General features: G+C 41.2%; 1 protein-coding gene across 1 annotated transcript; it reads left to right on the forward strand.

Moving 5' to 3' along the window:
- LOC8082229 lies at positions 2943–8538 on the forward strand. The gene is made up of 6 exons (XM_021457961.1): positions 2943–3129; positions 3554–3647; positions 3727–3794; positions 3879–4021; positions 7251–7464; positions 8060–8538. The coding sequence occupies exons 1-6, from the start codon at positions 3121–3123 to the stop codon at positions 8225–8227; spliced, it is 696 nt and encodes a 231-aa protein (XP_021313636.1). The 5' UTR covers positions 2943–3120; the 3' UTR covers positions 8228–8538.

Genomic DNA, 13125 nt, shown 5'->3' on the forward strand with positions numbered 1-13125 from the left:
TGTTAGCACGCGAATCAATCACCTAGAAACTCACCTCAACGAGGACGTAGGTTGCCAATAAACAAACAAACCTCGAGGATAAATCTTGTGTCATCTCTCACCCCGGTAGTTTGCTACTCACACTTGCGCCGTACTTTTGTATACCATGTTTGTGTGGTAGTTTTGTTAGTGTAGCTTTCTAGTTTTAGTTGGTAGAAGTACCTAGTTTAGTTGATTCACTAGTTTAACTCGACTAGAGTAGTGCTAGCTTATTCGTTTGTTTGAGTGAACTAATAATAGTGGTAGCTTGGTACTATAATTGTTTAGAAGGCCTGGCACTAGGTGAATTAGGTTGTGAAAAGTAGTGGCTATTAGGATTGTATTTTAATCTAACTGTCACTGTGCTCTATATGCTATTCACCCTCTCTAATTATCTAGATCCTTTTAGTACCGGACATCTTCGGTGAATGTTAGTGCCTAGACTCTAATCTCCAGCTGAAAAATGCCTTTAGTAAAATATTGTGATGTCACTCCGGTGAGGTTCAGAGCTTGAACTTTCCCATGCCTCTCTGGTGGCCGCCAGGATTGGGGCTATGCTGTCAGTCCATGAGCTCTCGAAGCTTCAATATGACTAGTATGGTGCACGCCGGACGTCAGTGTGTTGTGCCCTCACTGGAGAGCTTCAGTGAGCGAAAAATCACTACACGAACAACACTTCTCTCAGTCTTTGCAAGCATGGTAAAATAGTTTGGTTTCTAGTTTCCACATATGCTAAATTAAGTTGTGCGTGAATTAGCACTACTAAGTAATGCCAAGGTATTTGAGAAAGAAATATAACACTATAGCATGAATCCCTTGAAAGCACCATCCTTAGTACCATGGTTAGCTAGACATACAAAGACACTAGATACCAATTGAGATCATTATTATAAGGATGGTTCTAATTTCCACTTGGAACAACAACTAAAAGCTCTGGACACCATTTAAAAGCTACTAGTCAAGTCATCAAGCAAGCTTATGTTGAGCAAACACCACATACAAAGCAATATACTACTTGAAAGACAACAATGGAAATGCAAGCACTCATATGTGTTGCACATCACAAATGCACTCATATGAGTCTGCTTTCCCTACTTGTGTGCTTCTCAAAAATTTGATCCACATCCATTCTTCTATATTTCTCTTGTGTTCATCTTCTCGCCATCGGGATATCTTTGTGTCCATCTTCTCCTTCTTTGTCATCAATTTCCACAAAAAGATGACACCACGCTTGAATTAATGCTTGAATACTTGGGGGTAGATACCACACATTGATGGAGATGATAACTTGAAATCATCTTGTATTGTTAATGAGCTTTCTTCTCATTGACTTTAACTAGTTGATTTGCATAAGCTTGAAACTCGGTTTGAACCCTCTTCAAGCTTATTCACATGCCCATGATTGGTTATCTTATTGAGGTTGAATTTAGCACTTGAATATCTGATAAGCCTGATTCAAACACTTGAATTTGCGTGCTCATGAACAACTCATATGCTACCACTAGAATCATATAAACATAGAAGCAATAGTGGTAGAATATGAACTTAAAACCTGCATCAATGCATCACATGGATGCCTGATGGCATGAACAGTCAGCAACTCATAACTTGCAACCATGTGTCTAGTCTTTGATGGCGCATTTGATGCATCAAAAGTTCATGTGAGATGGTACGTATGTCAGTTGCTAAATGTTTCATCAGCTCTTGAAGTGCAGGAAAACCTAGTTATTGGCATCAATGACAAGGTTGGTCCCATTGCAATAAATGTTGATATGAAACCTTAAGAAGCCTTGAGCATGGAATAACTGCAGGAAATTCATAATCATATTCATCAACCTTCTGTAGTCCTTATCTTACGGCCAATGAAAACAAAATAAAGCCTACAGCAGACCACCTCGACACCACCTAGACGGCGCGGCCTCATACTTTTTATATTCCAACCAACAAAATATGAATTTAACAAGTTGGGGTCGTAAGCTTAGCACATCAACCAAACAAGAAGGCTTTCATCCGGTTTGGTCCCGTTTCTAAATATTAGCTAGCTAAAATTTAGTCATTTTAGTAGCTAAATTTTAAACACACTGACTAAAAATGAGCTAAAATAATTTAGAGTAGAGGTGCAAACCCCTTCAAATTTCCTAAAAAAAAGAGCCTGTTCGTTTGTCTGAAAAATCATATCTGAAAACACTATTTGCTGATTTATTGTGAGAGAAAAAACATTGCTGAATGATTATCCACTAATTATTTAAGAGTAACTAAAATAGTTTTAGTTAGCTAAAATTTAGTAAGGGAACAAAACATGACCAAATATTTTTTTAGTCAAGTATAACCATATCTAGTTTTTAGCTAGGTTAGGGGGTGTTTGGTTGGAGTTGTTAAAGTATAACAGTACTATAATATTTTCGTTTTATTTGACAATTAGTGTCCAATCATAGTCTAATTAAGCTCAAAAGACTCTTCTCACAATTACTCTCTAGCCATGTTTTTAGTTTTGTAAATAGTGTATATTTAATACTTCATGCATGTGTCTAAACATTCGATGTGACAGACGATAAAGTTTACCAACGATAACCAAACAACCCCTGGTGTTTGGTTTGATTGTTAAAGTTTAACAGATATGGTAGTATTTCCGTTTTATTTAACAATTAGTGTTTCAATTATAAATATATTAGGCTCAAAAAATCTATAAATTACTCTCTAGCTACGTTTTTAATTTTATAAATAATTTATATTTAATACTACGTACATATGTCCAATACGAGTACTTTAACGGCAACCAAACGGGGAGCCAATCAACTGATCGAACGTGTATACAAACTGCTGTGAGCCTGGGACACGCATATACAGGGCTAAAACGGTAAATCATCAAATTGGCGCCCGAGCACGAAAATTACCCGTTTGCCATTCGATAGTACATTGCTGCACACGCCGCCGCGCCACCGCCGCACTCACAATTGCTCACCCAAATTCAAACCCCATCCACAAATTCTCAGAGCACAAGGAGCGCCGCTTCTCTTCCCTCCTCCGCCTCCCTCCAAAAGCCGAAGAGCGATAGCGAACCTCCCTCCTCCCCCACATCGATTCCCCAAATCGCCTGGCGCGATGACCACGGTATGTCGACTCCTTCGATCCTCGATTTTTCTTCTACTGTGTCCTCTTCTCCGTCTCCGTCGATCATCTCCGGCGAGGTTACGGAGGCGGATTGTCGGGCAAGTAAGTTTGGGGAGGCGGGTTTGGGACTGGAATCCGGTTGGACTAGAGGGGCGTCATCGGCCGGCAGAGTTGAATCGACCGCAGAGGATCTCAATCCGCCCGCCCGACGGAGGTGGCGGGCGCGGGGCGGGGTGATGGGCATCACGACTCGATGATTTAGCGCAGCGACGGGCGACGGCAGCGGATCCGGCTGCGCGGGGGCGAGGGCACGGGGAACACCTCCTGATTCCTCTTCATCGCTCGAGAAATTCATGATTACCTTCCTCTTCCTGGGTTCGATGTGATTATGAGTTAACGGACGTTAACGGTACGGTTGGTGCAGACAGGAGAGGTGGATTCAGCGGCAGGCGGCGAGGACCTGGAGCCGCTCTTCGACTACAAGCGAGTGCAGCCCAGGATGACGTTCAGCTTCGATGGTGCGCATCGCGTCGCTCTCCGTGGACTTTGAGTTTCCTTTGGGCGAGTAGCTTAGGATTTGACGGTTTCGATGTGCAGACAGCGACCTGGAGGCGGCCGACATCTTCAAGCACTGCAACAAGCGCCCCAGGGTCCAAGCTACCACGGTGAGTGCGCCCGAGTTTGGTTTCGATTTGGGACTTGTTTTGTTCTCGAGTGTTGATGTGCTGTTCCTGGTCCGTGTTCATTAGGAGGAGGTGGAGACTAAACCGGATGAGGCGGCCGCCACCACCAAGGTGGTGCTTCTCGACGAGGAGGATTGGTTGAAGCCACCGCCGCCCAAGGCCGCATTCAGGGCCTCGGCAGAGGAGGATAGTACGTTTCGAGAACTGAGGTATATTTCAGTAATACTTTCTCTATATCTGTCTTATCTAAATGAGAATGCATTGCAAGGGGAAGATGATGATGTTTTTTCCATCAGCATCCTTCCAAACCATGGAAAGAATTGCACATAATACGATTACTCAGAATGAATTTTAGAGTATTGAATGAAATTATGAAATCTGCTCAGAATGCCTTTTGCTTTTAGGGTAAAGTTTATTTTTCACATTCAAACTTGCGCAGTAGTTTGATTTTTAACTTTGAACTATGAAACCAGGTGACACACCCTCCAACTGTCAAAACCCGACAAATTCGGTCCTCTGGCTGGTTTTAAGGTGGTTTTCTATTTTCAAATAATAATAAAAATCTGGTTTGGTCTCTTGAAATTCATAATTAATTTATTTTAAATCATACAAATATGAAACTAGTTCTAGTTTTCTTCTAATAATAAAAAGGACATCTATCTGTTGGTGCTATATTTAGAGTTATTTGGACCTTAATTGTTTTACAATATCAACTATGAGAAATAAAATTATAGAAACATAATAACCAATTCTAAATACCTATATATAGATCATAAACAAATAGAGAACATTTTTAGAAAAAAATGGTACTAGTTTTATATTTTTCTGATTTGAAATAATTTATTTATGAATTTTTAGATAGCAAATCAGATGTTTATTATTATTAGAAAATAGGAAACCACCACTAAAACCAGCCAGATGGCCAAATTTGTCCGGTTTCGCTAGTTGGAGGGTGTGTGTCACGTAGTTTCATAGTTCAAGGTTGAAAATGAGACTACCGTGCAAGTTTGAGGGTGAAAAATAGACTTTACCCTTACTTTTACTTTAGAAGAGTGACCAGAAAGAATTTGTGTTTTTTTTAATCTGTGCCACAAGCAACCAAGTTCATGTACCCATAAGTCATTGTGGGCAAGTGTTTGGAAAATTTTCTTGCACTAGAATTTGCTTCAAGAACAAGTAAAAACTTACATTGATTTTATAAAGCAACACAACAAGTACAAAGAGTTCAACACAGTGCACAACACACACACTGGGCTGGGGAGACCAACTAACCATACAGGGAAAAAAAGAACAAGAAATCACGACTAAAAAAACTTTATCCAGCAACCCAGCTGCAGACTTTCGCCAAGTCAAAAAAGTACCTCCACTTCTAGGTCCTTAGTTTGCTTCCAGAAGTCCTCCAACCATTTCCTAATAGTCTTGATCTTGTCTTCTTAAAGAGAATTCGCCACTTCAGCAGGAAGGTGAAAAATTATGTAAAGAACTTCGTTAGATGATCTGAGGAAGTTCTGTTCAATCCCCATTTCATTTCTCACATGCCACAAGCAACCAAGTTCATATACCCATAAGTCATTGTGGGCAAGTGTTTGGAAAATTTCCTTGCACTAGAATTTGCTTCAAGAACAAGTAAACAACTTAAATTGATTTTATAAAGCAACACAACAAGTACAAAGAGTTCAACACATTGCACAGCGCACACGCTGGGCTGGGGAGACCAACTAACCATACAGGGAAAAAAAAAGAAAAAGAAACCACGACTAAAAAAACTTTATCCAGCAACCCAGCTGCAGACTTTCGCCAAGTCAAAAAAGTACCTCCACTTCTAGGTCCTTAGTTTGCTTCCAGAAGTTCTCCAACCATTTCCTCATAGTCTTGATCTTGTCTTCTTAAAGAGAATTCACCACTTCAGCAGGAAGGTGAAAAATTATGTAAAGAACTTCGTTAGATGATCTGGGTAAGTTCTGTTCAATCCCCATTTCATTTCTCACATGCCACAAGCAACCAAGTTCATATACCCATAAGTCATTGTGGGCAAGTGTTTGGAAAATTTCCTTGCACTAGAATTTGCTTCAAGAACAAGTAAACAACTTACATTGATTTTATAAAGCAACACAACAAGTACAAAGAGTTCAACACAGTGCACAAAATTTTGTAAAGAACTCCGTTAGATCTGGGGAAGTTCTGTTCAGTCCCCATTTCGTTTCTCACATGTCACATGCCAAAGATCCTAAAGAATACCCGAAAACATTAACAACTTTATGTGATAATCCTTGCACTCCAAGGGTATCCAGTTTTCGAGCACATCTTGAATGCTTCCTGCAGATCTATCCCAGCCCAGCTCTTCTTTAAAGCATGCTCAAATTACTTTTGCCACATGGCAATGAAAGAAGATATGATCATAGGTTTCATTCACCCCACATAGACAGCAGTTTTTGTTACTTTCCCCCTTTTTCTCCTTGAAATCCATTCCCATTTATATTCTATCTTGTATTACTAACCACATAAACCCCCTTACCTTCGTTGGCATTTTATTTTTCCACATCTTAACCATTCTCCTGTTAACACCGCTCTGAAAGTCAACTTCCAGTAAATAGATCTTGTGGTTTACTGACCTGACTTCTCTAAAAGCCAAAGGAACTTATCCTCTCCTTAATTAAGCTCAAAGTTATCGAACTGACCCATTAATCTCTCTCATCCATTCATTTCATTCCTCCAACTCCTCTTCTGAAATGTAAATTCCAGCCATCACTTCCCAGTAATCATCGACCAAACATTATTTGTCTTCACAAATACTGTAGAGAGTCGGAAATTCTAATTTCATAGGTATGTCACCTGCCCAAACATCCTCCAAAAAGAGAGTATTTTTCCCATGATTCATTTCAGCTCTGCAGTCCCATTTCAGAATACTGCTGGTTCTTAGAATACTCTTCTAAAACCCTCCCCCTCCCTATACTGAGCAAAAGGACTTATTCTTCAAGTAGTTCTTTTTCAATAGGTTATAGCAAAGATTGTCTTTGTTGGCTCTGAGCATTCTCAATGGCCATTTGCCGAATAAAGCCGTATTCATTTATCTTGTATTGTATCCATGATCCCCATACCCCCAAAGTCCTTGGGGAGGCATAGGTTCTCCCATTTCATCATATGGTATTTAAACTTATCGTCTGCACCCTGCCAGAAAAACTTTGCTCTGATGGTGTCCATTTGTTGGTGAATGACTTTGTTTATTCTGTACATCCCCATTGGATAGATTGGTAAACTGCTCAGCCTATAGAGAACACTGATGTTCAATTAATCAATTCAAATGGACTCTTGTGTATAATGTGTCTTTTAAACATGCTTTGGCATTCTAATCATACCTGTTTTCATGTTCATAGATTTGGCATCTGAATATTGCTGTTGCTGCCAACTTAACTATTACCTAATTTGCACAAAATGCAGGTTGAAGAGACAAGAGTGGGCAAAATTTGCTGAATCAGCTCAGGATATATTGCAAAAGATGGATGAAATGACCAACAATGAAGTTGGTCCCAAGGAACCACCTGAACAAATAATTCTAGATGAGGAGTCTGAACCTCCAGTCGAGAAAGCAAGGGAAAAGATTGTCATTTCAATTCAGGACAAGGATGGGCATCAACAGATGCGTGTATACAAGGTTATATTATTTTTTTTGGCATGGACTAGCATTGCTGCTGTTAATACTCATATATACAACCTCCCTCCCCAAAAAAGAATGTCATCCTAGGTTTGGATTAAGTCACTTTTTTAAATTTGATCACGTTTATAGAAAATAGTACCAATATTTGTACACCAAAGAGGTCTATTATTTTATTGATACTTTATTACAGATCATAAATATTAGTTTTTTTTGTATATAACCGGTCAAAGTAAAGACAGATTGACTCGTAAACATTCTTTTCTGGGACAGGAGTATATAACTTTGAATACTAATTACAGGGGCACATTCAACTTTGGTTTGATAATTCAGGCTTTCCAATAGTCCAATGTATGGTCACATAATTTGATGTACTCTGGATTTTAATTAATGCTCATTCAATTTCATCGAAGTATCGAACTAATGTAGTAGTTACGAGCCTACTTCTCCTTGGGTTTCTGAAGCTTGACTCCAAGAGTAGTGTGAAATGTGTATGGGCCTGATTATTATTTTTCGCATTAGAAATTAGAATTTTTGACTTCTAGTTGACATGAAGCCCTGAGCTAACCTTGTGTTTATTATATAACTGTTACAGGACGAGAAGTTTGACAAGCTTCTCAAGGTGTACGCCAACAAGGCAAAGCTGAATCCGTCAGATCTGTCTTTTGTGTTTGACGGTGAGAAGATTAACCCATCATCTACACCTCAGGACCTTGACCTTGAGGATGAGGATATGATTGAGGTGCGCCGTAAGCGGAGTTGAGGCCATCCACGACTTATGCAGTTTTAGACAAAGTCAGCCCTTTTGCTGTCTTCTTTTGCTTCCAAAGGCTTATTTGTCTATAGTCTATATAGCAAAGACATGTTAGGTCATCTTGATATATGCAGTTTTAGACAAACTCAGCCGTTTTGCTATCTTCTTTTGCTTCCAAAGGCTTATTTGTCTATATAGCAAAGACATGTGAGGTCATCTTGATATATGCAGTTTTAGACAAACTCGGCCCTTTTGCTCTCTTCTTTTGCTTCCAAAGATTATTTGTCTATATAGCAAAGACACAAGGTAATTCGTGTGCAGTATCAGGAACCGCAGGTTCCCGTCGTCCTGTTCTTTGCTTGGGTATTGCTGATATCAAGTTTTGCAAGTTGCAACTAGTCAGCTGTGTGACCTGAGAGCAGATTAGTTGTGGCAGTTACCAGTCAGTCAGCGCTAGGGATGAAAACAGTCGGAACAAACTTAAATTACCCTCTTTACTTTTCATGGAAATGAAATCGAAATTGATATTGCCAGAAACTATCGTGGTGCTGGTATCATGGGAACTTCAGAAGCTAAGCAATCTGATAAAAAATGTCAATATTGATCTGTAATATATATTATTGTTTATCATGGGCTGATTAGTTGATGGTCAAATTTGGTTGCCAAAACTTAGACAAGCCAAGATTTTGAAAGCCATTTGATTTGCTACCCAAATTTACTAATATCTCAAAATTGACATGCCAAATCTATGGCAAATATTTTTTTCCCTAAGTTTTAGCAACATCTGCTTGCCAAGCCTTTGGCATGGGAAATTTTAGCACCCCACTAAGTAGGCCCAACTAGGGACTCCTAAGGGCGTAGGTTCAACTCCTCTTCCCCTCATATTTTTCTCTTTTACAAATGTGAGGTCAAAAACTAGGGTTTCTTCCTCCTCTGGTGGCGTCGTCGGAGTCCACCAAAAAAGTGCTGAGATCCACGTGATCTCTCCACCCAAAGATACTGCCCGTGCTGCTCTCTTCTTCGCAAGGAGTCTGAGAGCCATTGGTGTTCGTGCATGGTGGAACAGCATACGAAGACGAAGAGGAAGGAGTCGGTGATGGACGAGGGAGAGAAACTTCCCAATCTAGAGGAACATCTGGCGAGTATGACACTGCAAGGAGAAGAGGATCTTGATTTTGCAGGGGAATTTGAAGAACTTGTGAAGGATGTTCGTTGGTTAGCCCTATATAGGGTTCACACGCAGAAGCCATTCAGCCACGCTGCTTTATTTAGCGCCCTGAGAAACACCTGGGCGGCGGCACAAGGAGTAACTTTCAAGGTACTAGGGCCAAATCTGTTTCTCGCTCAACTTCACTGTTTGGGTGACTGGACGTGGGTGTTGGAGGGAAGTCCTTGGCTGTTCAGAGGTGCGGCTATTGTGATGAGTGAATATGATGGGTTTTCTAATGTCCTCTCCTACAAGTTGGACAAGATTCCTGTATGGGCAAGAATCCAAGGTGTTCCAGAGGGTCTCATGAAGAAGAGGGAGCTGGCAGAGAAAGTTGCAAAGTTGCAAAGAAGGTAGGGGATCCTATTACGTAGTGGTCAATGAAGGTAAAATCAACTCCACACCATACCTGCGCTCTAAGGTATGGTTGGATCTCAGGAAGCCTCTGGTGCGTGTGGTAACGATCAAGCTCAAGGAGAGGATGAAATACTTAGTGCAATATGAAAAGCTGCCAGCCTTTTGTTATTTCTGTGGCTGCATGGGGCATGAAGTAACTGAATGTGGAGGTGGAACCCATAAAAAAGAAAGTTGTGAGTGGGGAGATTGGTTGCGTGCCCCGTTTGTACCTATTATATCGGGAAGAGATGATCTACGAGGAGGTGGAGGAAGAGGAAGGGGGAGAGGAAGAGGAAGAGGAGGAGGGCGAGGTTTTGGAGCTGATGACGAAATAGAACCCATGGATACGTCCCTGGGAGATGAAGAAGAAGATCCAAATCAGACGCTAATTAGGAAGAGTGAAGAATTAGCTGGAGATGGATCAGGGCGAGTTGCTATGCAGGTTAACCTCCTCGAGCACTCATCCCAAAAGGATCTATCTATAAGCCCTATCAAAGAACAGGAGAAAAAAGGCCAAGGAAGAATGGAGGTGGTGAGGAGGAACACAATTCAAACACAAATGCTAGATCGGCGCTCTCCTTCGAGGAGAGTGACCGGGCACAATGAAAATCTTGGCTTGGAACTGCCAGGGCCTTGCTAGCGCCCGGGCATTTCGTGCGCTTCTGGACATTCAGAAGCAGGAGAGGCCAGACGTGTTTTTTCTGTCTGAAACACATCTGGGAAGAGCGAAGGCAGAAAATTTGAAGCGCAAGCTGGGTTGTGATCATTTTATTATTCATGAAAGTGATGGTCGGAGTGGGGGTTTGCTTATGATGTGGAAGAAGGATTTTGATATTCAAAGTCAGAGTGTCTCACAATATTTTATAGATGTGGTAATTAAGGGTGATGAGGAATGGAGATCGACAGGCATATATGGTGAGCCAAGATGGGAGCACAAACATTTGTCATGGGAGGTTATGCGTTCCCTGCATGGTAACATGTCCCTCCCATGTCTTGCTCTTGGGGATTTCAATGAGATTTTGTTTCACCATGAAAAGGAAGGGGGCCGAGCTAGATCGAATTCCCAGCTGCAAGCTTTCCACACGGCCCTCATGGACTGTGAGCTGGCTGACATTGGCTACTCGGGTGATGTTTATACCTGGCAGAGGGGGAAGATTAGGGAGAGGCTAGATATGGGGGTGGCAAACACACAGTGGAATATATTATTCCCAAATGCTGAGTTAGTGAATGGTGAGATGGTGAAGTCTGACCACCGACCGATTATTGTCAATACGACTGGAGCAAGTGGGCAAATATTGCAAAGAGAAGGGACAAGAAGATTTGAAGCTAGATGGTTAAAGGAGGAAACAGTGGATGAGATTGTTCAGGCAGCGTGGGCGCGTGTGTCGGCGATGGGCTAAGGGCCTAAATTGATGACAAAAGTAAAAGCTGTGCACGAAGATATGCATACATGGGATCGTGTTGTTCTGAAGAAACCAGTTCAACGAATGAAGAAACTGAAAAGGGAGCTGGAAATACTACGGCGAGGACCAGTGACAGATGAATCTTTATTGGCACAGAAGGAAATCCTCCTAAGGCTGGAACTGCTACTTGAGCAGGAAGAAATCATTTGGGTCCAGAGAGCAAGAGCTAATTGGCTCAAGCATGGGGACCGCAACACAAATTTTTTCCATCAGTATGCGTCAGCTCGGAGACAGAGGAATCTGATTAAGGGGTTGGTTGATGATCAAGGCGTAAGACATGAAGATATTGAGGAGATGAAGGTGATTACCAGAGATTATTTTGCAAATCTATTTACTTCAGAAGTTCAGGAAATTGATCAGGGGTGCTGGAGGATGTTAACCGTAGGGTTACTTCGGATATGAATCAGTTACTCTTGGCTCCCTTCTCAAGAGAAGAAGTGAAGAAGGCATTGTTCAGTATTGGAGATCTTAAAGCGCCAGGCCCTGATGGCTTGCATGCTGTTTTCTTCAAACGATTCTGGAATATGTTGGGTGATGAGTTGATTGATGAAGTGTTACATGATGTGAACAGTGCTACTATCCCGGAGAGGTGGAATGATACTACTATAGTTATGATCCCAAAGGTGGATAATCCAGATAAGGTTGCTCAATTTAGACCTATCTCCTTGTGCAACGTGGTATACAAGGTAATATCTAAGGTTCTATCGAGTAGGCTCAAAATTATCTTACCTGATATAATTAGCCACCACCAAAGTGCTTTTGTTCCGGGCAGATTGATCACAGATAATATTTTATTAGCTTATGAGTGTATCCATACTATTTAAAAGAAGAAGGGGAAACATGGTTTATGTGCAGTGAAGCTTGATATGCATAAAACATATGATAGGGTGGAATGGATCTTTCTGGAGAAAATTAAGACAAAACTAGGTTTTGATCAACGATGGATTAAGCTTATAATGGCGTGTGTAACATCAGTCAGATATAGAGTTAGATTTAACTCTAAAAAAACATAAACTATTCTTCCAACGAGGGGTATACGACAGGGAGACCCACTGTCGCCATATTTGTTTCTGTTGGTGGCCGAAGGTTTGTCATGCATGATAAAAGGAGCTGAGGAAAGAGGGGAGCTCGAAGGGGTGCGAGTGTGCAGAGAAGCCCCAGTAATTTCACATTTGTTGTTTGCTGATGATTCACTAATTTTGATGCATGCGGATAGAAAGAATGCAGAGTGTCTGATTGACATCTTAAATAGAAATTGTGCAAACTCAGGACAGAAAGTAAGTGAAGCAAAGTCGAGTATCTACTTTTCTGGTAATACAGATGTGAATTTGAAGGCTGAGGTATGTGAAATTTTGAATATTATGACTGAATCCCTCAGTGATAAATATCTAGGTTTACCTGGAATGGTGGGCGCGGACAGAAGTGATTGTTTTCGTCACTTAATTGATAGGGTGAATTCTAGAATAAATGGATGGAAAGAGAAGCTGTTGAGTTGGGGGGGGGAAGGAAATCTTGATAAAATATATTGCTCAAGCTATTGAAAGGTCCTTGTTTGGTTTTGGTAATTGAGTGACAACTTAGGTGGACTAATAGTGTTTATGTGAGATACACAGGATATTAGTCCATATGTGATGATGGAGGAGCTCATTGCACATGAGACATGACATGGAGTCATGTGACCAAGGTGGAGAAGATCAAGATGAGGTTTGGCTCGATGGACCGGTTGCAAGAGTGAAGGGCAAGTCGGAGGCTTTGAAGCGAGGGACCGCGTGTGACGGTGAAGCTTGAGCAAGACTTGGCGCCGATGGACCGAGGCAACGGTGAAGAGCAAGTGAGGTCAA

This window comes from Sorghum bicolor, chromosome 3 (genome assembly GCF_000003195.3).
Source record: "Sorghum bicolor cultivar BTx623 chromosome 3, Sorghum_bicolor_NCBIv3, whole genome shotgun sequence".
NCBI lineage: Eukaryota > Viridiplantae > Streptophyta > Magnoliopsida > Poales > Poaceae > Sorghum > Sorghum bicolor.